General features: G+C 53.9%; 1 protein-coding gene and 1 long non-coding RNA gene across 6 annotated transcripts; both read right to left on the reverse strand.

Moving 5' to 3' along the window:
• Nucleotides 1-1,076: 1,076 nt before the first annotated feature.
• LOC129785022 (uncharacterized) lies at nucleotides 1,077-9,637 on the reverse strand. Of its 4 annotated transcripts, none has more exons than XR_008748430.1 (4): nucleotides 9,570-9,637; nucleotides 9,212-9,294; nucleotides 8,345-8,687; nucleotides 1,077-6,413 (listed from the first exon to the last, which is right to left on the reverse strand). It is a non-coding gene; the product is annotated as an uncharacterized LOC129785022 (long non-coding RNA). The 4 variants fall into 4 exon arrangements; XR_008748431.1 differs by having other exon boundaries at nucleotides 9,212-9,313; nucleotides 9,570-9,622; XR_008748429.1 differs by having other exon boundaries at nucleotides 8,349-8,687; nucleotides 9,212-9,626.
• Nucleotides 9,638-10,928: 1,291 nt separating this feature from the next.
• Nucleotides 10,929-18,815, reverse strand: LOC101915892 (glutamine synthetase). 2 transcript variants are annotated; one of them, XM_027778156.2, is made up of 7 exons: nucleotides 18,793-18,815; nucleotides 16,927-17,102; nucleotides 16,196-16,357; nucleotides 14,318-14,464; nucleotides 13,298-13,425; nucleotides 11,950-12,149; nucleotides 10,929-11,671 (listed from the first exon to the last, which is right to left on the reverse strand). In XM_027778156.2, the coding sequence occupies exons 2-7, from the start codon at nucleotides 17,090-17,092 to the stop codon at nucleotides 11,350-11,352; spliced, it is 1,125 nt and encodes a 374-aa protein (XP_027633957.1). In that variant the 5' UTR covers nucleotides 17,093-17,102; nucleotides 18,793-18,815; the 3' UTR covers nucleotides 10,929-11,349. The 2 variants fall into 2 exon arrangements, with proteins under 2 accessions (XP_027633957.1, XP_005231328.1); XM_005231271.4 differs by lacking the exon at nucleotides 18,793-18,815 and adding an exon at nucleotides 18,639-18,786.
• Nucleotides 18,816-24,661: the final 5,846 nt, after the last annotated feature.

Raw genomic sequence — 24,661 nt, forward strand, 5'->3', positions numbered from 1 at the left:
TTTATTACCTTTCCAAATAATTTCTCTGCTTCTCAGCTGATTCCCTGGCCAGTCAACCACATCATCTGATACTAAAAGCAACAACAATTACTCCTTTGTTTTGGGCTGACACCTTTCACCAGTTCACAGTGACTTTTAGCCTGGTTCAGCCTGCCCATCCGCCCTCTCCTCGCAGGCTGCCACAGCAGAGGTCCCCTGTGTCCCTGCTGTGGGCCAGCAAGGCAGCTTGCAGGCAAGGGCATGCGGTGACATTGGAGCTAAATGTCCCACCAGTGGTGTACGAAGCTCTGGGATCTCGATGTCCCAGGGCTCTGCAGCAGCGCCTGAAACTGCATCTGCCTGATACACCCCACATTTGCACCAGCCTCCCAGACGTGAGGGCCACGTGGCAGCCCCGCTCCCGGGGTTGATGAGAAAAGGGCAGTAAGTGATCAGGAACAATCCACACAGCAGAGCTGGGAGACGCCACTGCACAGAGGCCAGGCAGCAGCTTTGGGCTCTGTCCCGTGGATGCTTCATGACCCCATACCCTGAGACAGCATCCCAGGCCTCGTTCAAGGAGTAAGAAAGAAAAAAAAAACCCAGATCTAAGGGGCTGTAAAAACATAATAAATATCATCCACTTACACTCATGTTGCATGCCTGATTACAGAATAATTTGGCAGACACATCTCCGCCAGAGAGATGAGGCTGCCCTTCACCCACAGACAGAAAGTCCTGCCATGTCCCTTGGCAGTTTGCTTCCGCTGCTCATCCCTTTAGCTGCTAACATGTGTGCCTGCTTTTTAGTCTGACTTTGGCAGGCTTCTCGTTCTTTGACATTAAAGAGTCCTTTAGCGCCAAGCAATTTCTCCTTGTGGTGATACTTACACACCAAAATCAAGACACTTCTCAATTTCCTTGATAAACTGAGCAATTTGAGGTCTTCAGGTCTCTCCCTGTGAAACATTTTCTCCAGCCTTTGTGTTATTGTGCTGGCTTGTATCTACGCAGGCCCACATACTGGCGTTTGTGTGTTGATGGAAATCTGCGTGCAGGAGCAGCCTCCTACGTACAGACATGTGCACACACAGAAGTTGATGCATTAGAGTTTATTTATCCCCAAACGCACACAGAGGTATGCGCAAGCCCTTTAGCTCACATCACTGGGGACCAGAGGAGCACCCGTGGGTAGCATGCGGAGTGCTCCTGACCTGCTCTTCTTCTCTCCCATACATTAACCCTCATCCCTGCGGTAAGAGGGCCCATTCGGGGACGTACCTCCCAATCGAGCTCCTCCCTTTTAACCTTCCCCCCCCAAGCCTGGATAAAGATGAGGGCAGGGAGAACACGAGCCCCCAGCTGAGCTGCTGCAGTCCCGTGACCCAGCTGGCACCCATCCCCTTCACGTGGATGCTATTGCTTTAATTAGTTAATGCCCAGCCAGCACCTGGTGAGCCTCACTAGAAAATCCTTAGAGAGAGGCAAGGCAGTAATTACTATTATTATAATTCTAATTGTGCTGCCTGGGTTTCTGATCTCTTGCTGGAAGAGCTTCTCGCTCATTGTGGGACTGGGGAGGAGGATCAGATGGTGGGACGCCTGTCCTCCCTTCCCCACAGGGCTCAGCATCTGTGCACAGGCAGAGCCGGGACAACGGTTTATTTGCCCTCACCTATGGGCTCTGGGAATGGGAGGATTTACTCACCCTTGGTGATCCCAGCAGGACCTCACCTGAGAAAAGGGCCAAACAAAAGCCAAGGGCTGCACCGTCATACCCCCAGCACTGGGCAGCTTTTTCATTTCTCCCTCACTGCAAACCTACACATATTTGGGCTGGGGTTCGCACAATGCCAGGGAAAGGCAGCAGTCGCTGTTTAACATGCGTGAGCAGGCTGAGGTCAAGGCTTATGGGCATCCCTTCAGGGGACTGCGGTGCCGCCTGAGCAGGGTGGCCCGACACCTGGCATCTGCCATCCCAAGAGGTGTCCTGGGCAGCCAGAGGGTCCAGCAGCAGTGAGGTCGCTAACCCTGCCTCATCACCACCTTGAGGTGCAAGACATGTGTATTTGACTGGCTCTCGTGTCTCCCTTCCCTTCACTGCCCAGTTCTTCTATTTCCCTTTTCCCCATAACAGGCTCCTCTAACAACATCACAGCATAGCTGGCTGAGACAGCAATGTGCCACGACCCCAGGCACCAGCTCTTCCCACACTCCTGACATTTGGTACCGTCCCTCCTGGTGGGGACCCCTGTTCCACCACAGACTCACTGTCAGGGATGTGACATCTCATCAGCCACTCCTGTGCAAAGTCCACAATCACACCTCCTCCAGCACTTTCACCTAAATCCACTGGACTCCCCCCAGAAACGGCTGAGGAGCACTCCCATGTTGTTGGCTGTGGTGGAGATGGCCTCCAGCAGAGAAGCAATGATGAATATCCAGGGATAGAAGGCAGCAACAGTGATATCAGAGACCACCACAGCTGCCAACTAAAGGAGTGGATCTCTGTGTGGCTCAGCAGCCCCCTGCTTGGATTAATTTGCTCACCCAGCTCAGATGTCCCACTTCTAGTTGATAAAAAGCTGTGGGATGGACCCCGTCCTCACCAAGAAGTCCCCCAACCCTCCACGCAGCCCAGGAGGAGGTGTCCAGGGAGAGGAGATAGTACATGTCAATGACCCAGCTTGAGACCCCTGGGGTGGGGGCACCCCACAACACCCATGCTTCTCTCTCACACCTGGCTGCCTTTGCCAATTCACAGAGAATTCTACTCCTTCCCTCTGCACGCATCTCACCCCCTGCTGCCGAGAGAAACACTTCATTTTCCTGCTCATCATCAGTCACTCCATGTGTCCAGAGCAAAAAATGTCAATCCCCAGCATGGAAAAGCATGTTTCGGCAGCTGCTCCTGCAGGAACACAGAGAGCAACTCTTGGCACATGCTGGAGTGGGATGTCTGAGCCAAACCATGGCTTGGTGCAGGGGCAGACGCACCCAAAGGACCAAGGCTCAGGATGATGTTGACCAGCCACCGATCTGCTGCTGCAAGCGGCTCCAGCAGAGCAAGCAGCCCAACACCTAATGACACAGCTGAAAGTCCCCTTCTGAACAAAACCACCCCTCTACAGCATTAGGTTAACCTACGTGCAGAGCTCCTTCTCCATCACCCAGGGCCTGGGTGAGGGACAGGACAGCACGCCAGCAGCGCTGGCCCCAAGGACACCCTACAGGGTGGGCCAGAAAGCCACCCAGACCCAGGCATGAGGGGGAAGGAGTTGGCCTCTGAGCCTAAACTTCTGCTAGAGCAGTGCTCTGCCCGAGGCACTGTCAGCCACTGAGCATTTTTCTTTGTGAAGTAATGCTTTCCAAAAGAGTTTGCTGGCTGGCTGGCTTATGGGTGGATGCTGGTTGGAAAAGCAGGGGGGCATGGGTGTCCCTCCCCCCTCACCTTGCGGTTCTTACCCCTGCTCATCCCAGCTCCTCAGCGGGGCTGTCCTGGGATTGTTCCTTGTCAGGTATTTCCCTTTCCTCAGTCATTGTTGATTCAGGTTTCCATGAGCTAATACACAAGACTCAAAGGTCACTTGTCTGGCCAGCCAGATTTGTCATGAGGCAGGTGAATCACATCTGACAAACCTGCCTTGGCCAGTACTGGAGGCATCATTAAAAAGTCCTCCACTGGCACATCATGTGCAATGCCTGCCCAGCCACACATCCGCACGGTGCTGTTCACATGAAGAGCTGATGGAGGCTCCTCCGTGGAGGTAGAACCATGTGCTGGAAGTCTCCTGCCAGCCCATGACACTGCCAGCTGAGCTGTTGAAGGTGGGTCTACAACCCACTTTCACCAGCTGACCAGGCAACAACAATGCTTGTGCAGCCAGTTGCTTTGTGGCCTTTGTATTTGGCCAGCTGGAAAAAGTCAAACCCACTGTCCCCAGGGGGACACAAGCAGAGGACCGAGCAGCTCATGACAGGTTCTAGGAGCAGCTCCTGGGACACTGCTCCTGCCAGCAGCCCCCAGCTCTCTGCACAGAGGATAGCTGCCCAGCCCACCTCAAAGGTCTATATTTGCAGGTGCAGGGTGGTGACAGCAGAAAAAATACACATAAATTTGGCAAAACTGCCCTGGGGAAGCAGCCAGCACCTGCCACCATGAGGTAAGTGAAGGCAACAAGCTGTCAGTACATCCTCACTGCTCTGTCTGCCTCCACATCTCTCACAGTGACAGGAGCTGAGCGTGATGAGCTTCTGCGTGTCCATGTCTACTCCCCCAACACTGCCTCTGTGGGGGAAGCCTGCCAAGCTACAGTCACCCAGTTTACCTACTGGGACAGTGTGAGCTGAAGCCATTGTCCCATCCTGGGGACTGTCCTGGCACAGGGTCCCAAAGGGGCTGAGACAAGCAGCGCAACAGAGGCAGTGACAAGAGCCTCCAAACCCAGGGTTGGTACAAGGGTGTAGCCTGGCAGGAAAGCAGCAGAGAAGCATCCAGCAGGTGCAGCTGGGAGGGCAGAGCCCATGCCTTGGAGAGCCACACACGGCATCTGAGAGTTTCACCCCTTAAACTGAAAGCCAAGAGTAGATCAGTGTGTTATAACAGCACAACTAGTCAGAAAGCAGAGAAAGGCAGCTCAGGGCAGACCAGCAGTGAGCTATGTACAAGACCTGACAGCCTTTCCCTCCCTCAAAAGGCTTGGGAGATGGGAACGGGACATACTAAGCACGGAAAAGCCATGGAACCCTTTTCTGAGGACAAGGAGGGAAAAGGCATGGTATGCCTGATTTAATACAGCCAGGATAACTGTTAACAGCGTGCTTCAGTTCTCTCCGAGTATGTGGGTGAGGTGGAAACATCCCAGGCATTGCGGGTCCATGTCCTGGATTAAGCTCCATGGAGAAGACAGTCATCCTAGCTAAATCTGCCCAGATTGATTTTACTTCACCGTTCTCCTTGGGGCTGGAGTTTGCCTTACAGATCAGCTGGTGCCAAAGCTGTCAAAACTTCTCTCACTTTGGCTGAACTATGTCATCACAGTTGCATTTCCCTGTCTCCCCTATATCCTGTGAGCTTGAGGTGGTTTAGGATGAAACCAGTTCTTTCACTAACAGCTCTGGTTCCTGACAGCACCCATCACCTTTGCATGCTCCTCCCACGGGCAAATATTCCAAGCCCAGCCCTAACTACAGCTATTTTTTAAGTCCTCCTAAAACCTGCCTTGCACTGACATTTCAGCCACTGAAAACACCCACCGTGATGTGAATCAAGGCCAACAAATGCATTCAATTTGTGTTATCACAGTTATCAGGCTAGAGCAGCACCAGGAGAAATCACTTCATTTGGGTTTGAATCATCTCTCCACCAGACACCTGCCTGACTAAAGCACAGCTATAGCTTAACCTGTCCCTCCTGCTCTTAGCAAGCTCTGCCATTATAATTTCACCACTTGCCTTCCTTGCTGCAACCCAAGCACCTGCGGGAGCTGCAAAAAGCTTAAATGAAATAGGCTTGAAAAAGAGAAAGACATTACGGCAATTGCATCTCATCATCCTCTGCAAGTACGTTCCTGCTCATGGCATCCATCTCAGCAGCTGCGGGGAGTAAGGATTGAAGAAGAAAGTAAATTCCCCAGACTCCGTTTACTACTGCCTGTCCCCACGCAGAGTCAGGGGACTTCTCTGGTAAGAGCACTCTGTGGGGTCTAAGTTTCTGGTTTCCCAGCTCCTCACATGGGTGCCTGTGCACAAGGTTATCACTACAGGGAGCTGACTCGGTGCTGGAAATGTGGCCATCTCGGTGTGTGCTTCAAAAGGCAGCACAACAGAGACAGATACCGGTGAGGAATCTGATCCCAGACCCACAAGTGCAAAGTCTGCATCCCTGCACCAGCATGCCTGAGAAATCAGCTGCAGCTTCACAGCTCAACTGCTGCTGCACAGCTTAACATGTCACCTCCTTCCTCTGCACCCCAGCTGTGGGTACACCCGTCTCCAAGGTCCTTGCACTGGAGCAGCATTGGCAAGTGCTGCAACGGGCATCGCAGAGGAGACTGTCCTACAGCACCCCAGCAGATAGTGCCCTGTTAACACCTATACCCCACAGTTCCCTCTCTCATAACGCTGTATGTGCTCCGGTAGTCCTTATACAACCCCCACCCCCCCACCCCCCATTAGGGCACAGCAAGGGCCAGGGGCTCCCAAAGGTCCAGGAAGCCAGAAGAGACACCACAGCTATGGGGCAGTCTTACCGGCAAGGACCCCATTCCTCTGCTCCAAATCATGGCAGATGCAGAGGTAGTAGAAATGTTCAACCAGGAGTCCAGACAGACCATCAGGGAAGTTCCCCACAATGAGACAGGTCTAAAATCAAGCCAGAAAATCAGCCTGCAGTTCAGGATCAGTGAGAGGCACCTGGTCATCTTTCAGCAGGTCTACAGTGATAAAGCAGATCAAGTTGGGAAATCAGTCCATGGGTTAAGGTCAGGAGACCAACGCTCCTCAAAACAACTTAGGCAGTGACTGATGCCCCTGGCAGAGCTTAAATGGATCCCCCAGGGCCTGTGGCTCCAGGGGAGGCTGGTCAGGGTCATTAAAGCCTGTTAGTGCCCTGACACCCTATTTAGCTCCTGGCCCGCATCTAGCCCCCAGCTGGCAGGGTGCTTTTGATAGCTTATCTGGCCCTACTCACCCATCACTGGGAGTGGGTGCTCAGGATGGGTGCTGGGGTGAGCAGAGGTGGCTGCTGCAGGTCATTAAGGACTCTGTGGAGGCTGCTCTAGGAATACCTGGGGGAGTTGATATCTTTACAGACCTTTCTCAAACCAACTATCAAACTACTGCTGTGGGCTTCATGGCACTGCTCTATGAAAAAGCCTTGTCCATACGAAGCAGCAGCCCCCACTGGAGCAGGGAGCACCAAGGCAGACCCTGCCCCATCCTTGCCAGGGCACTGGGGACTCTTTACCTGCCTCAGTATGGCTGAAAGGAGCAGAGACTCTGCAGCCTCTGCTGCCTTCTCTCCCAGGAGCAGGAGGGCAGACCCCTTGGCCTCTCTTACACCCAGGTGCAAGCCCCATCTTACCCCCCAACCACGCACCATGAAATCATTTGTCCCCAGTGCCCCTACAAACAACGCCCAGGCTGTGGATGCTGCCACAGGGCATCACATTGCTCACGATTTGCTCGGCTTTGCGCTATCTAGATGCAAAGCAGATGGGAGGTCTAATTGCAGCTGCTGGGCCCATTGAACCCCCCCCAAGACTAAATCCCCCTTGTTTTGTGGATGAGGTAAGTGACTGTCTGCTCCCAGTGCCCTGCTATGGTAACGGGCTTTCCTGGAAAGTCTAATTGCTGTACCTTTCCAGCAGTGAGCAAGCAGCAGGTCTCCTGCAGCCAGCATGATCCCTTTCCCCGCACAGCACCTGTGCCTGAGCCCCATGCTTGGGTCAGCAGCGATGCTACATGGGTCAGTCACATAGATGAGAAAATCCCTTGTGCATTGCCAGGTTACTGGCTGCATCACCCTCTCAGCAAGACACTGCTGTCACCCAGGGTGTCCCCAGGGGCTCCCCAATAACCCACCTGGAGCTAGGTTGGGCTGCTGGGGCTCTTTCATCCCATACTTTCAGGAGTCAAACGGTGCTGAAAGCCTCTGGCTGCAAACCCAGCACCTGCCTGGGGGAGGGTGATCACCTACATGCCAGCTGGGTGTCAGTAGAGCGGTGCTCTGTCTAGGAGAGCCACGCAGGGCAGTGGGGGGCCAGGACCGAGCACCCCTGGCCAAACGTCTCCCTAACTCTTCTCCTGACATGTTGGGTGCTGCAGCATGGTGCCTGTCATCCTTTCAGTTGTGGCTGCATTTCAACAGCATCGAATTGCTGGTAATGAGCCGTATCTCTCTACAAGCTGAGAGCCTTTGAGATCAAAGATGCTCTTATACAAACCAAAATATGATCACTGGCCTTTAAAGGCCAGAATAAGCTTCTGAGGGGAAAAAATTCAATTTTCTGTAGATCTAATTTGAAACCATTGTAATACTCATTAAGATGGACAGACCCGGGCAGATTGTGGAGGCTGGAAGACAGGGAGGGGAAAAAAGAAGTTATTATTGACAATTTAGTTTAGGTCTTTATTCTACCCAGAGCTCTCTACTTCTGGCCAGCAGCTTTGAGTAATGCTATTGTTAGCACCAGAACTGTAATTCTAATGTCCTTTTTATAACTGGCTTAAAAAAAAAAATCCTGAAGGACTTGACTGAATTTGAAGTAATGGAATTTATAGTGATAAAAAGAGATCTGAAGACTGAGAAGCCTGCAAGCTCCCATGCTGTCACTCCCTATCACGGGGTGGTTGTGATGCTCACCTACCCGGTGTGTCCTCCTCTGCAGTGCCTTCCTGGGGTGCTCGGTGGTGGGAGATGAAGGAAGGGACACAGTGGGTGTCTGGTCCTTGTGCCAGAGCCACTTGTCCATCTGCTTGGTCACAGCCCCGGGGACAACTGTCCTGAGGGGTAATGCACCCCTTGGTAGCACCCAGCTCCATGTGTCCAGCTGAGCGGTGGGATGGGTATGCGAAAGAGCCCAAAGCGGGATTTATTTGCCACTATCCATGAGGGCTTATGTGGAAATGCAAAATTTGGTAAAGGTGAACACATCCATCCAGAGGGCGCAGGGTGGTCCTGGGGGGCAGGTAGGCACGGTCAGCGCCTGAGAAAAAAAAAAAAAAGAAAAAAAAAGAGGAGCTTCTCTTGAAGAGCTTCCTGGCCTCGTCCCCCACAACCCTTTCTTAGGAACACGGCTCTCGCCGGCCGCCCCGCGGAGCCGCGGGTAGAGGGGCAGCTCGCTGCGGTTCGGGGCTGCGCCTGCGGAGGGCAGCAGGGACCCGCCGAGCGGCGGCGGAGCGCGGCAGCATCCTGCCCCCCCCCGCCCCGCTCCGTCGGGAAAGCCTTCGGGAAAGCCCTGGGAAACGGTTTCCCACCTTGCAGCGGCCCCAGCAGCCCCGTCCGGGGGGTTCATTCCAGCTGGGGGGTCCCCGTGCCGCTCCCACCCATGGTGGTCCAGCAGGGAGCTCCAGGCGATGCTGAGCGCATCTCAGCTGGGCACTGTCCAACCCTTGGGTGGGGTTGGGGGCACCGCCCCCCCCCCCCCCCCCCCCCCCCGGCCTCAAGCCTCAGCCTGAGGGCTGGCTCCATCACCAGTGCCTGCTCCGCTGGCTGAACCCAACAACCCACCTTCGACATCTGCAAACGCAGCAAAATTCTGAGAACATCCCTTGTGGGAACTTGCTGGTGTCCTTTCCCCTCTGCCGCAGGCCCTGTGGGTAGGAACCACTCCTGCTTTAGGAAATTAAAAAAACCCTGACATATAGTTTCTGGCCCATTTTGACCTCAAAGAGTACAAACAAGAAGATCTGTGTTTGGCAAAAGATAGCATGAAACTGTCCAAGCATGCAACTGCTCCAGCCACGTGGGGACCAGCAAGCAGCATCCCCAGTGAACAGTGGCCAGGGCTGATCCCAGCTTGGGGAAAAGCCCCACCTGTGGCTGGGGGTGAGTCCCTGGGTCTCCCCTGGAGCCTCACTGTCCTCACCTGAAGAGGACAGTCCTCTGTCAGAGGGGAATCGCAGGGTGAGAGCCAGGAACAGGTACAAAGTGTTCAGCTGTACCACAGTGCTGTGTCTGACCAAAGACATTTGCATGTTGGCAATGCAAATTCACGTGATTCCCCAAATTTAGCGAGGGCTGTACAGCACAGTATGATGAAAGCTGAAGTACTTTAAGCCACTGGTACAGTCAGGGAAACAAACATGAATCTTTCTGTTCCAGATTTAGCTCTTTATTGATTTTCCAGCTGCATCCATCAGTCACTGTCCCAGTGCTCAAATTACCCATTAAAGACATCATAGAAATGAGAAGAAAACAAGACAGCCTTGTGGTTTTGATGAAAAACATTAAACATCCCAAACAGCAATTTCTGGAAAGAAAATTTATGCTTCTTAGGGTGGGGACCGGATTACATTTATGCTTGAGCAGCTCAGAGACACTGCGGGCTCCTGGCTGCTTGTGGTTCGGGGCATGGCCACCTCCCTCCCCAGCTCCTGCTACTCCCACTCCCTGCAGCACCGTGACCTACAGGAGGGACTCAGGGTCCTCTATTTTGGCTTGTCAACTGCATTAGATTAAAAAATACATAAAACCAGTTTCATAATCCTCATGACTGCACTGGAACGAACATGACATCCCCTGTCCATTCATGCTGTTGCTTCCCCTTGCCTACAGATAACCCTTCTGTTGGTGACTGCCACCATGGGACATGACCTGCCTGTTCAGGGTGTCACTGGGACCAGAGCTGTCCCCATGCTTCCATCCAGCTCCTTCCCACAGCTGCAGCATGGAGGGACCCCAAGAGCCTGGCTGTTGGAGATGCGTTTGACACCCCATCTACAGGGGAGCATCCTATGTCACGGTTTGACTTTGAACAAAATCTACAACCCCCACCTTGTAGAGAGATTCCCACCCAAAGAACTGCACCACATCCCTCTGATGCAGCAAGGCATCGCCTGGGGTGCAGCACGGGGTGTCCCAGGCTCCCCTCTCTCACCCAAAGATGTACCTGCAGGGGAGCTGCTGCTCACTGTGCCCAGCGCTGTGCAGCCTTTGCTGACTCAGCAGCACACACCCTGTGTAAACGCCCGCCAGCTGCTGCCCCAGCCACTGTTTGCTCATTCGGCCACTCTGTTTGCCTTTCGGGGGATCACGATGGAAGGAGATGATGGCCTTTCGGCTGCCGGCAAATGGGGCAAGGTAGCCCCAGGCACCTGTCCCAAGGATCCTCCAGCATCTCAGCTCCTCCAGCCCCTGTGCAGGCTGCTCAGTAGCTGCAATTCATCAGCAAGACCCAAATTAAATCCTCCACAGAGCTCTAGGAGCTACAGAAAAATGCACTGGCTGCCGCATAACTTGGCTGCCACGCAGCCAGGAAAATTATTTATTATCATTTCCTTGCAACACAGATATGGAAAAAAAGCACCCGCCCTCCCCAGGTGCAAACAGCAGCAGCTGCAGCTTCCATGTAGGGATCTATGTACATCACAGTGTAAAGTCCATCAGGAAAAAAATTCAATCCAAGTTTTAAAAAAAACTCCCCATGAACAATCTAAAACCAGGAACCAGAAAAAAAAGTGGTTGAGAAAATAGGTTGGGCACCTCCCTCTTACTATAAAATATATATATATTTCTAAGGCGACGTTTCACAAAACCAGAAGCGAGGTTCCTAAAGAGTCTGAGCTTGCAGCCGAGGACACCGCACAGGCACAAATCCCACGTGAGAAGCTAGTGTGGAAATGAAAACCTCCACCCACCCCGCAGCCTCAGGGGTCAGCATAGTCCTTGGTCTCCACCCCGGTCTCATTGAGCACCGTCGTCCTCATGATGGCCTCGGTGACTGCGTAGGGGTCGCAGTTGGCCGCCGGCCGCCGATCCTCAAAGTAGCCGTAGCCATCTTGGCCGACCTGACGTGGGATGCGGATGCTGGCACCTCTGTTGGCCACACCGGCAGAGAACTCGAAGATGTTGGATGTCTCGTGGTGGCCGGTGAGCCGCCGGGAGTTGTCCCTGCCACCTCGCGGGTCGTAGACGCAGATGTGGTAGTCATGCCGCTTGCTCAGCTTCTCAATGGCAGCTTCAATGTATCTGTGGGAGAGGAGAATGGGGTGGGGTTTGTCAGTAGGTCCATTTGCAGGGGGGGTCCCATGGCCAGGAAGGCTGTCACCCCTTCCTTCTGTCCAGGGATGAGGACAGCCCAAGGGACACTCTCATATGACCAGCTGTTTTTAAAATAAAATGAGCTGGGACAGCCTCAGCCCTGACTGGCACAGGTACAGAGACACATGCACTATGGGGACCTGCCACATGGCCAAGGACACCCCAAAGCTCGTGGGTACCTCCCAGGCAACTCCCCCAGCACTCACTTGAGACCCCCTTCCCTCCGCATCTCCTCGGTGCTGTAGTTGGTGTGACACCCGGCGCCGTTCCAGTTGCCAGTCATGGGTTTGGGGTCCAGAGTAGCCACAACCCCAAAGTCCTCGCAGACACGGTGGAGAATGAACCGAGCCATCCAGAGGTGATCGCCCATCTCAATGCCTTCGCACGGTCCCACCTGGAATTCCCACTGGAAGGGGCAAGCAGATGCGCTGGTGAGGGTGGGCAGGTTTGTGCCTCCCCAGCCATCACATCCCTGCCACCACCTCCAGCAAGGGCTGCCAGCCTGGGCGACGGCTGAGCTTTACCCCTTGGGAATCAGCAACAGGGATGGGGAGTATGAAGTTAAGCAACAGGACAGCTTTGGCACACAAAAGAAATGGGAATAAACCGCTCATGACTAAACTGAGCAAATCAGAGGGGTTTTAATCAAAATGGAGGGAAATAAGCACCACGCCTGCCTTCCAGGCTGGGGCTGGGGCTGCTGGCATGCAGGATCCCCAACCCACACTGCAAACAGGGCAGGGGACTAACGAGGAGCCTGTTAGCCTTTCCCGGTGCTGCTCCCTCCCCAGCTGGAGCCAGGGTTGCGCCACCCACGGTGACTAAGCAGAGGGTGACACATTTACGGCTGCTGGCATGGCCTGGCCTGGCCTGGCCGAGCCCAGGATGCAGAAGGCAGCCAAGAAGGACCCTGAAAAAGTCAGGGCAAACAGCAGGGTTGTTAAAAGTCCTGCCTCAGCTACACTGCAGATAAGCCCCCCACTTATCGCTGCCACATCAGCAGCAGGAGAGTCAGCGACTCACAGGCTGCAGGGCCAAATTACCATCGGCCAGTCTGGCCACCCACTAATGCAATCAGGGACTCCCTCCAGCTGACTCCTAAATAAATCCAAGCCTCCCAGCTCCCAGGATAGAGGAGCAGGATGCAGACACCCACTGCTCCACATGCTGCTCCCGCAGCCCATCCTGGCTCATGCTGTCCCCTACATCCCTGCTCTGAGGAAGAAGGGAAGTGCAGGGGAGCACCCAGCTCTGCACAGGCTGCCAGGACTCAGGCTGAGCTCTGCAAGGAGCTCACCTGCAGTTTGGCTCAGCTGCGGTTTCGCTTGCCTGCCCCAAAAAGCAAGGATTTGCACGCCAGGGTGGGTTAGGAGAAAAAAAATCAAACTTGTACATTTTCATCCTAGCAGTGCACCTGCTCCCACCTAGACAAAACTGATGTGGGGAGTGGATTTAGCATCCCAGCAGAGCTGGGAGTTGCTGGGTTATTCCAGCCTCACGATAACTCATATCCATCACTGGAAGCAGGAGCTGCATGGTGCCATCCACACGTACCTGGGAAGGCATCACCTCTGCATTGGTGCCACAGATCTTCACCCCCGCGTAGAGACATGCCTTGTAGTGGGACTCCACAATATCACGCCCGTACACCTTATCTGCTCCAACCCCACAGTAATAGGGGCCTGGAAAGGAAAGAGGAGTCACCACCATGTAAAACTTTTGGGAGCAACAGCAGTGCAGCGAAATCCCACCACTCCCAGGTACCAGCCGTCATCTGCAGTGGATTTGTGGGGAGTAAATGGTGTTGCCCTCCACAATGCATGGAGCCACCGACCCCTTCTCCAGGATCAGCAGCATGAGCAGCTCATCTGTGCAACCTCAGCCTTATCTAGGCAAGTAAACAGGACTTGCAATGCATCAACTGGGAGGTGGCCAGGAGATAACAAAAGCTTGGCTCAGTTTGCCCCCGGCACCTTGCTGACCCTCTGAGCACATCAAGTGTCCAAGATGGTTCTGACAACAGCCGGCATTGTTCATGGCTGGAAAATGCAGCTCCCTGTCGTTGTATATGGCTCTTCCTCATTCAAGTAGGTCAGACAAAGATCTGGGGGAAGATCTTTGCCTGGGGGAAGGGAGATGTTGAAAGCAGCCAGTCCCCACAAAAGACTGATTAAGTCAGGTTGGGAAACCCCTGGCCCTCTCCCAGGAGGCAACTGAGGCGCTGGGGCTTGCTTGCTGCTGCATGAGGGCAAGATGTGCCAGCCCTTTCCCAAACAGCCACAGGGAGGAGGTTTTCCTAGCCAGCCCTTGCCAAACAAGTCATGCAGCTGAGTTGTTTGTGCAACTGGGGTCCGGCAGGAGCGGCACTGCTGGCCGGCTCACGTGAGCCACGGGCCACCCGGCACTCTGGGCAAACAGCTCCTGACTTCGTGCTGGCTCTTGCCGGGTGTCAGCCGTGACGGGAAAGCTGTGCCTGAGGTTAGGGACAGGATGCCTGCTGCTGGGCAGCGCTCCCACGCAGGCAGGTGGGAGCCGAGGGGGGCATTTGGGTTGGGGAAGGGAGGGAGGACTTACCCTGCGGGCCGGGGAAGCCGTTGTCAGGCCAGCCGTAGGGGTGGCCATTGATGCCCAGCAGCGTGTACTCCTGCTCCATCCCAAACCAGGGGTGGCTGTCCTTAACCAAGTCCATGACTTTCTTGCACGTGTGTCTCAGGTTGGTCTCTGGGAGCAGAGAGGTCTGGGTTAGACCTACGCCATGGGCAGGCACCCACCACACTGCTCCATCCCACTCAGAGGTTGAGACTCCACCACTGCCAAGTGCTTCCCACAAAAGCCTTAAGGAAACTGGTGAGTGAATCCCCCCTCCCTGCAACACTCCTTGCTCACAGGTTTCCTCCTCACAGAGACAGCCCATCACTACAGCATCAGGCCACAGACCAAGAGGGCTTAATTAGCCTACTCTCCAAAACACTGCCAATGGTCCAGGAACATCCTCCTCTTAGACACTGAGAGACCAGGAGCCATACTGCAGCCCTGTCCTACTGGCCTCAGGTAGATCTGGGAACAGGCACCGTACATCTCCCATCACGACTTCACACCCATCCTCTTTCTACCAGCTTAATTATCCTTATCTTTCTCCAACTCTATGGTTTTGGTTAGCACCCAGGCTGGCTGGCCCTGCCTTGGTCCTTCGTGGTGCTCAGGGCAACCAGGGCTTTGCCAGGGAGACACAGATACCAGATACCAGAGAACCATCCTGACATGGGACAACATGCCAGGCAAGGGGAACAAGAGCTTGGATTGAAACAGCAGGGGAAAAGAAGGCTGAAAAACTGTTGCTGCAGAGACAGGCAGTCTCCAGGCTGCAATTCTGCCTTTAAATAACAATAACATACCCCAGAGCAGCTACGATATACGCCCAGAGCATGGGGCTGGAGAAGAGTGGTGACATCTCCCTAGCACTGATGGGAGAAGGGGGGAAGGCAATTCCCCCCCAGAGCCCACACAACACCTTAACACCCACAGAGACCCACTGTGGGAAGAGCTGCAGGGTGCACCCCCCTCATCTGCAGGGCTCAGGGCTGAGCTCTCTGCCCCGGCTCCAGCCCCAGGAGCTCTCTTGCCAAATTGCTCCGACAGAGGAGCTGCCGGGCAGCAATCTCAACCCAGATGCTTCCCCCGTGGCCAAAAGGCATGACCCCATTTGAAAAGGAGCCAGCCCTGTCTTTCACCATAGCTGCCCACAGCCTCTCCACTCCCAGGCAGATGTGTGCATCATCCCGCAGATAATCTCCCTTCCCCCACACACCCAGTGGGGACACTGGCCCCGCTTTACTGGTAAATAACCGGCTATTTGCCGGCAAATAACCCCTCTGGGAGCCCCTCGGCATGTCCCTGCAAACCGGCTTCCCTTCCTCCAACTCAGGCTTTATCAGACAGACAGGACATTACCGGGACTGCAGGCTTCTGCCTGTGTGATAAGACCAAGAGGCAGCACGCTCTGGGGATGCTTGGAAAAGGTCACTCCGAGCCACCCCACGCCACCCCAGCACCTTCTCCCTCCTTTTCTGCAGCTGCCCGTTAACAACGAGAATGGCCACGAACCCAGCACATTAAAACCCCTGCAGCTTCCAGCCCCCCACCCCCTAATCCCCCCGGGGGCTGGGTGCACTGGGGCTTAAAAGCCCGGTGACGCCTTGGGCATGCTGGAGCTGGTGAGCGCCCCGAGCTCCACATCTCGCTGCTCTTCTCACCCTGCGCTGCTAAAACAGGTTCCAGCAAACAACCGCCGCCACCAGAGCTTGAATTTCAGAGCCTCAGGCCAAGTGCTCAGTGCTGAGAGCTGCTCCCCCATGCCAGCGGTCCAGAACGAGCAGCCCCCTGGAGAGATGCCACCCTAAATAATAAGTGGGTGACCCTTGGGAGCTGGGGGTGCTCGCTGGAGGTGCTCACCTGCAGGTTTCCTATTGTACTTCAGCACCTCACAGAGCACCAGCTTGTTGGGGTCCAGGCAAAAAGGGTCCCTGAACATGCGGACAGGCACCAGGAACATGTCGCTGTTGGAGCCCTCTGCCTGCGCCGTGCTGGAGCCATCGAAATTCCACTCCGGGACATCTGTGATACAGGAGGGGGACAGAGGTGGGAGCAACTTTGGGAAAAGGTATCTCACATATGGATTGTGCCAAGTGCTGGAGGCTTAGACCCGGGATGGAGAGCCCAGAGGGCACAGAGTGCCGTGGGATGACAGCCTCAAAGGATTTCTTGCACAACCCTGGAGCCCCGCAGTGCTCACCAAGCATCAGTGTGTTCACCCCCCCAGTACCACTGGGGCAGGATCAGCCCTGCCACTTCACCTCCCTCCAGCAAACCCCATCCGGATGCCGACATGCCTCCATGCCTGTTTGCCCGGTGGAAAGGGGTGAGGATCTCATCCTCCCCTTCCACCCAGCACTAATGACAGAGATTGCAGGTTAAGCAAACCGCAGAGACACAGGCCGGATATTTACCCTGTTGCTTGGTATCACCCCACGAGATAACTGCAGCGGGTATCACCAGCACCACGCAACCAGCAAGAGCAAGTGCCAACTTCCACTGTCCAAAGCACCCCACAGCTCTTCCCTGGTGATGCTCAGGGCCCTCCACCACCCACCCCCCTCACCCAGGGGGATAAGCAGCAGTGTTACCTTCAATGTTCTTGGGTTCCTTATCAAGGGTCCTGCTTTTGCAGCGCACACCCTCGCCGCTGCCATCGATCCAGACGTAGGTGACCTGCACCAACCCATCCTGGGGCAGCCTCATGTACTGCTCCCGCACCAGTTTGTTCAGCCTGGAGCTGTGCGACACCGACATGGTGATGGCCCTGCGAGAGCGTGCCAGGTGAGTGTGGCATCAGCCCCAGCCCATATTCCCCCTTCCCATTTATTTTAAAAAGCAACATCATCCCCCCACCCTTCCAAAATAAGTCACCCTCTAACCTCCCCCCCGGTTGTCCCCTTCCAAAGCCGAGTGTCCCCTCGCGGGGCTCGAACCCGGATCCCGTCGCTCACCGGCCCCAGCGCTGCCCGCGCCCGCGCCCGCCGGGCTTTATAGGCGGCCGCCGGCGCGGGGAGGCTCCGCCCCGAGGCGGGCACGATCCCGCCCCACCCCCCGGTACCGAGTGAAAGCGCTCAGCACGATTTTTCTTTCTTACTTATTAAAATATTACTTATTAAAAACAACAACTTTCATATTGTTAAAATATCACTTTGTGAATAAATAACAAGTTACAGGCTGATTAACTAGTTATTTATTAAAAAAGAACAAGCATTACTCATTGAAAATATTATTTACCCCCTGGCTGCATGTGCCCTCCCCCCGGCTCTGTTTTAGTAGGGATGCCCGGAGCGGGTGCTGTGCCCCCCAGCCCTGCCGGGGTGCAGAGCCCAGGGGTGCGCTCCCCCCGGGCACCCCCAGCCTGGCTGGGACAATGCCATGCCTGGGGACAGAGCAGGGTGTGCCTGGCTGGCCCTGGGGACAGGGGCAACCAGATCTGGCGATGGGGGCAACCAGGTGCCTGGCAGCCCAACCACCACCCCTGTGCCCCCCATCCTGCCCTGGGCACCCCACGGAGGCAGGGCTGCCTTTGCTTTCCAGGGAAAACACCGAAATCACCCGCTCCAGCCCCTCGCATCTATAAATCCTTGAGCTCAAGTACAATTTCCTTTACACTTTTAAACACCAGAGTGTAGCTAAGCACCTTCAAAACCCCAAACTACCCACACACAGCCATGGCTCTGATCTGGTTTATGGGCACCTAAAAAAAAAATCTAAGCCAACAGGTGTGAATTTCAGTCGGTTATTTCCATATAGCAGCAATTTCCAGCTACTGAGCTGAACCCAAATCTCAATTAGATTCATTAAAAGGGCTGCTGCCTTTTCTGTTTATGGAAAATAATACTGCGTTACAGAGTTCACATTTGTTAGAGCAGACAGATCCAAAACGTGCCAGCACAAACAGCTGGCGCCTCTCCAGTGTTATCTCAAATATTCCGGTATATTTTTTTTTCTGGGAGGAGGGTAGGATTTCAAACAAACCCCCAGCAAACCCAGCCAGGTGAGCTCACCGTGACTCTCCAACCTCTGTTTTTAAGCAGTTTTTCAATGTTAGAAGAGGAGAAAAGGCTTTAAAGCATGATGGGGCTCCAAGGCAGTTTGGGGTTTTGCTAATTCCCCCAGTCTTTAAGGCAGACAAATGCTTGCGGCTGCATGACTCACCCCCAGGAATGTTTTTTCTGTTAAACAGTAAAACATTTGCGCCAAAGCAGCTAAAAAAAATCCCTTAACAGTTGTTGCCCTCACCGAGGACACCTCCTCACTGGCACAGACCCACAAACTGCCCCCCATCACATCTCCTCACCAGGCACCGACTCCGGACCCTCAGCTCTGTCGTTCTTCTGAAGGTGTTTTGGTCTGGCAGGCAGATAAAGAGCCGAGAAGGAATCTGAAAGCATCTGCGATTGCACGAGAACCAGGAAATGAGATTGGCAGAGAGGGAAGCAAAACTTAATTACCAATTTTGGTCCCAGATGGTGACATCAGTGGCTGCAGGCAGCCCAGACGTCACCCACCCCACTGCCCATGGGCACTGCCTCCAGCAGAGCTTGTGCAAAGGAGGTTGGCACCCAGGGATGTGCCTGAGGTTCTGCGGAGCAGCAGCAGTGGCAGAGCCACGTGAGCCTCCTCTGTGTCACTCATGTCCTTGATGCTGCCCAGGTGACGTGCAGGGTCTCCTGAAGCTGAAACTGGGGCGCAAGTCAAAAGCGGCCACCTCCCTTTCTGGGGTATTTTAGGGCCACTTCCACAAATGTTGTTGCAAAGCTCAGCATTTCCTCATTCCTGTTTGGAAATCATCCTAAGCAGGGCGGCAGTGCAGGAGGAAACGTACCCCTGGGTGTGCAACCCAGCAGCAGCATTTCCTGGAGGCATTGCAACATGCAGCCAAGCCAGCACGAGTGAGAGAGGCGTCAGTGGCTTGGCCGGGTCCCTCAGCCCTGTGAACCCATCTCCATCCTGCTTGGGGAGCTGGAGCCCATGGGACCAGCCTCAGGGCTGGCAAAGCAGGAGCTGATGCTGAGCTTTCACGAAAAGCAAGGAGGATGGAGATGGACCTGCATCCCTTGGGAAGTATCCCCAGCCCAGGGAGAGGTGAGCCACCTTTCCGGAGCCCGATGCGTTGCATCCTTCATGGCAGACTGCAGGACCAGCAACCAGTGTGTTCACGTGAGATGCCATGGTTCAGCCAAGACCCCACACCTCCCCGAGTCAGCTGTGTGTGGGAGAACCTTGTTTTATCCCCAAAGAAAGCCCCAGCTTCCCTCCTGGATATGCCATGCCCAGCTGCTTGGAAACACCCCAAAGCATGAGTGGACTCCAAACCATGGAGGAACAAAGCAAAGTTCAGGCTGTGCTAATGCTCACTAGTAATCTGGACTGGGGAGCAGAGCTCCTCTTTGAACAGCTGGAACCACTGAGCACCAAAATACCCAAATGGGGAAGACAGAATAAACACCGATAATCCCTCACCTGGTCAAAGCCCACCCAGCCCCAGGAGGGCAAACACCATGTGTTTATGGCTGTTTGGGGGCAGTAGGGATGACACCAACCTGAAGGCGCATGGCCACGGTCCCACCTCTGCCCAAACACTGCAACAGAAGCAGCTCAATTGATGCCGAATTATTTCATGTCAAAAGGGATTTTAGGAAGCAGAAAAAAGTATTTCTGCCATACGGTGTAGGGCACCTGATTATTCAGTTTTTCTTGGGATCAAGTCTTACCTCACCACAGTCTAATTTCAGCCATTTCTACGGCATCAACTCTACATTACGCTAATAATGCCAAACGCAATTCACACCTGGATCCTTACCTCTCCTGAACAATATTTTATGCCCCAAGCAAACCCACACTCTTTGCAATCAGTGGGTTCCTGCCTGCTCCCCTCTGCACCAGGTACAGTAAATATTAACCACCACGAGGCACCCGACTCAGGGAATCAGTGACTGGCCCAAGGTCAGGTGGCCGGAGGGGCTGGAGGCAGGAAGGGAGCAGGGTTGACCTTGTGGAAGTAAAAGGTCACAGATCAAATCTCCAAGGGACTTTGCTGAAGACCATTCAGAGCTGTGGCATGGCACAGAAGCGTTTCTTGAGACAAAGGACAGCAGGAAGAGAAGCTGATTCCACCTTGTTGCTACAGACGAACCATCGCCTCTGCCGCTGTGGTTGAGATGCCATCCCGGTACCCACAGGGATAGCCTGGCATCTGCAGGCGATGTTGTGGGACACGGTGGGGCTGTTCTCTTTCCCAACACCTTTTTTTGGGTGATGGCCATCGAGCTGCAGCCAGCGAAGCCCGGAGAGGTCTCCTGCGGAACGCTGGCCGAGGCCTAAATATTTTCTGTTTTTATCTCTCTGACTTTGAGACTTTATCAGCCCAAGTGTTTTTCAGCCTTGCCAAAATACACCGAAGATATTATTTAAGCCTTTGCTTTAACAGTAGCAATAAAAGCCTTAGCAAGTTTTCCAAGTTGAAAAACGTCAGTAACACAATATGCTTTACCAAGAAGGAGTTAAACATGGACTGACTTACCTCCTGGCATGACTTTTAACCCCTTCACCACAGCTACAAGCTGGTGCTACAGCAGGGCAGGGGATTGGGGCTGGGGACCCTGCAGCCTTGGCTGTCAGACCCCTCCCCATGGCTGCCCAGAAGGGATCGTCCCTGGGCACAGCTGAAAGCAGAGTACTGGGATGGAGAGTTTGGGTTTTACTCTAAATTATCCTCCAGGATTCAAGCTGCTGCTCAGAACTGAGGGGGTTTCACCCAGGTTGTTAAACCCCAAAAGCATCTCCCAGAGCCCCAGGGGAAAGCATGTTCTCTTCTCAGGTTTGGGACCAAACAATCTGTGGGTTTTTTTCTTCTACCCAAACTGTTTGATGGGGAGATTAGAGGGAAGGCAAAGAGCAGGGTCAGCGCGGGGGAGCCCAGCACAAACACCATAAAGGGATTAGAGAGGCTGTGGGGGGAGAGTGGGTGGGAATTTTCCTGTGTGCACCGCTGGGGAAGAGGCATTTTCTCTAGCCAAGAAAATGCGAGGGGGATGCTGTGAAGAAAGGCCAGCGGGAGGGTGTCCATGGCCCAGCCAGTCTGCAGGGATGCTGCTGGGATGCAGCAGGAGGTGGCCAAGGTGGGTCAGATCACTGCTGAAGGGTTTGGCAGGGACCACCCAGCACCCTGTTTGAGGAGGCTGTGCTGACATTTCCCTGTCCCCACACTCACTTCTACATTTTTCCTACAGAACAGCTGAACTGACAGTTTCCCTTTACAGTTAAAACACATTTAAGCAACAACAAATCTCCTTATGTCTACATGTTTGCACCCAAGCCACTTTCTCTTCATTCAAGCAGTACTGCTATACCTTCTTCTGTACATACGCACACACATATAGATATGTATACACATAAAGAATTATGTCTGTCATCAAGCAACGTGCCTGGGAACACACAATCCCAACTCAAACAGTACTTTGGCAGCCACCAAAGTGCACAGCACCAACCTGCATCCCTCCTGTAAAGCTGGGATCCTCCCACTCAGACTTATCCCACCCATTTCCCCCCACGCACACTGGCAAAGCCAGCGGCAGGAGACCCCAGCCACACACCACTCACTCCTACCCCAAGGGAAGCCCAGGAGACCCCAACCATTATTTTCTTCCTTTATCCCCTTGGGACAGCTTCAATCCACTGGTGGCTCCAGATCCACCAGAGCCAGCCCCATCCAGGCAGGGGAAGCCCACGACAGGGAGTCTCCCTGGGCTTGGTGGGGGCTTCAAACCCTGCTCTGAGCCAGGTGAGGAGGAATTTCAAGCAGGTCCCTGCTGTTCATGCACACACAAGGGGGTATTTGGCCTGGGGTAGTGTAGCTGCCTCTCCACCTTCATAGCGCATGATCAGGCACTCATCCTGGAGCAGCTCAATGTCAATGTGGCAAAGCTTTGTCCCTTCTTCCGCGTGCCACCCGGGCTGGTTTTGGCAGCTCCTTGCTGGGCTGGTTTGGTTTGGAAGGATGCCCTCCCATGCTCACAGCGCCCCTGGGGCAGCTGCTGTGGAAGAGAGGTCTCCTCTTGGCAACGGGGAGGTAACACCTTGCAACATCTACAGACTTTGAGGGATGAGGAACTTGCTCAAGGTCACAGAGAAACCCCATTGCGAGGCCAGCGATCCCCATCCAGCCTCGCGGGTCTGGTGTGAGCTGCCAGTAACAGCCCAAGCTCCTCGCAGCACAGACGGTGCATTAGGCTCTGTTTGCAGGAAGCTATTACAAATTATTTTGGAGGTTCTGTTCAGCTTCAGGGACGTGTGTGCATTTGTAGGGCAATGTTGCTCTCAGCAAGCAGCAGACAGGGCTCACAGAGCAGGGGCACAGGGCGTGGGCTGCCCTGAGCATCCTCACGCCACCCCTGAGCATGCCCACCCCTCCAGCCCACAGACAGAACAAACCCCAGGTATAAACCCCAAGCAGTTTCCTCCTGCAAAGTTTTTGTTTGAATTTATGTTTTAATCATCTGGTAGTCACTTCAGGCTATAGGAAAGAAACCAGGGGGGAAAAAAAGGGGGCATACGGCACATGCACAACCTTGGGAAGCCAAAGTGGAAGGGGCCGATCTCCAGCCGAGGAGCTACGATTTGCAGATTGATGGTGTAGGAAAAGCAGCAGAGGGTGGCTCAGCATGAGTAGGAGCACAAAACCCGTTAGATAGGTGAACAGCCGGGCTAAATTTCACCCAAGCCTTCCCCTGGGTCACCCACAGCCCAGAGCCGGGAAGGAAAGCTGCCGGGAGCAGCCACAGAGCAGGGCTGCCCCAGCTCGCCGGGGAACAGGCGGTGGGGCTGGGGTGCCTGCAGGTATCTTGGCCACCCAGAAGGACCAGTTTCTCCATGATCTTTGCTGAGATGGACCCACTAAGCTGTGACTTATGGGGAAGAGTTCCTTCTCATTTCTTTAGAGAAAGAAATCACGAGTTGGAGCTCCCCACATGACAGCTGGGAGCCCTGTCCCGTGGGAGTCTTGCCCAGCTCCTGTTTTTTTCTGCAGCTCTTTGCTTTGGGGACAGGACTAATGGTCCCATTGCCACCCTCTGAAACCCCTCCCGAGGCTCCAGCCAGCCTCCCAGGATGCAAAGCCAGGGGATTTTTTTGACCGATAGCATTTATTTTAACAAAACTAAATCTCAGAGCACATCAGAAATGCCGTAGCAGCAAAGTGCTCTGAGTAGAGTCTCTAAATAAGCAGTGAACCACCAAAAAGATTAACTACCATTTATCAGAAATAGGATTATAACCACCAGCAAGCGATGCACCCGAGCAAGACAGCCGCAGCCACCTCACCCAGCTGGTTTCCCAGCCTATATCCTGTTTGGCAACTTGATTTTGCAGTCTTACACAAATGCAAAGCTTTTTCACTTCCCTCGCTGCTCACATCAAGCCCTCCCTGATTCCAGCCTGGGCACTCAAACCAGCGTGACTGTTTACTGGGTCAGGCCACGAGGGGGGGTTCCAAAGAAAATAGGGGGAGGTTCTTTGTTGGTAGTTTCTGTTAGGTTGGTTCTTACCCAAGACCAGTGTTTTTCTCCCCAGAAGCAATGCCATCGCCTTGCAATCACGTGCTTTCAGGAGCTAGAACTTTAAAGGAGAAAAAAAACCCTAAATTAGGCACTTTTTAAGGCAATTCCTACAGCTTGCAGGATTTGGCCTTAGATACACAAAACAAGGCTGCCTTGAAGTGGTTTTGTGTGGTGTCTGAGGCCATTAGTGCAGCTGGGTAGATATTTGGGGGGCAAAAGCCTGATTTTTAAAGAAAACCACCTTATTGCCGGCTTATTGCAGCCTTTTGCACAAACAAAAGGCAAATTCTGGCAAAAGCTGACTTTGAGCTAACCCAGAGCAAAGCTGCCAGCTGCACTTGAGCACCTTGGGCAGCACGGTTTGAACTTGCAGAGTCTGTGACTCATTTTGTATCCCACAAAGGTAACCCCAGAAGCCCCTCTCAGGAGGGCTTTAACGTGAATTTAAAGCAAACCTGCTGGCCCTAGAAACTCCCTTGTTCTGGGGAAAAAGGCCTGCCAAGCACTTCAGTTTGGTCTCATTTAACCCATTTCACAAATAAATTGATTCAAAAGGAATTACTTTTCTTCCCTAGCAGAGCATCCCTTCCCGGCAGAGACTAAGCTGATGCAAGTTCGTTTTTCTGCCATAGCAACAAGCACCCCAGAGTTACTCCCGGTTTGGGTGCTTGTCCCAACATGACCCTCTTCCAAACAGTACCAAGACCAAAATACAGTTTCTTTCATTGTCCAAATCTTGGGAACTGCTCCCAGCATCGCCCTG

Source organism: Falco peregrinus, chromosome 1, assembly GCF_023634155.1.
Source record: "Falco peregrinus isolate bFalPer1 chromosome 1, bFalPer1.pri, whole genome shotgun sequence".
Taxonomy (NCBI): domain Eukaryota; kingdom Metazoa; phylum Chordata; class Aves; order Falconiformes; family Falconidae; genus Falco; species Falco peregrinus.

What these genes read in the sequence shown, in the direction of transcription:
- LOC101915892 (XM_027778156.2), bottom strand. Translation starts at nt 17,092, where the DNA reads ATGTCGGTGTCGCACAGCTCCAGGCTGAACAAACTGGTGCGGGAGCAG. An exon ending in CGGCTTCCCCGGCCCGCAGG is followed by an intron (nt 13,426 to 14,317) that starts GTAAGTCCTCCC and finishes TTTCCTTTCCAG; the next exon opens with GCCCCTATTACTGTGGGGTT. An exon ending in CAGAGGTGATGCCTTCCCAG is followed by an intron (nt 12,150 to 13,297) that starts GTACGTGTGGAT and finishes TGCCCCTTCCAG; the next exon opens with TGGGAATTCCAGGTGGGACC.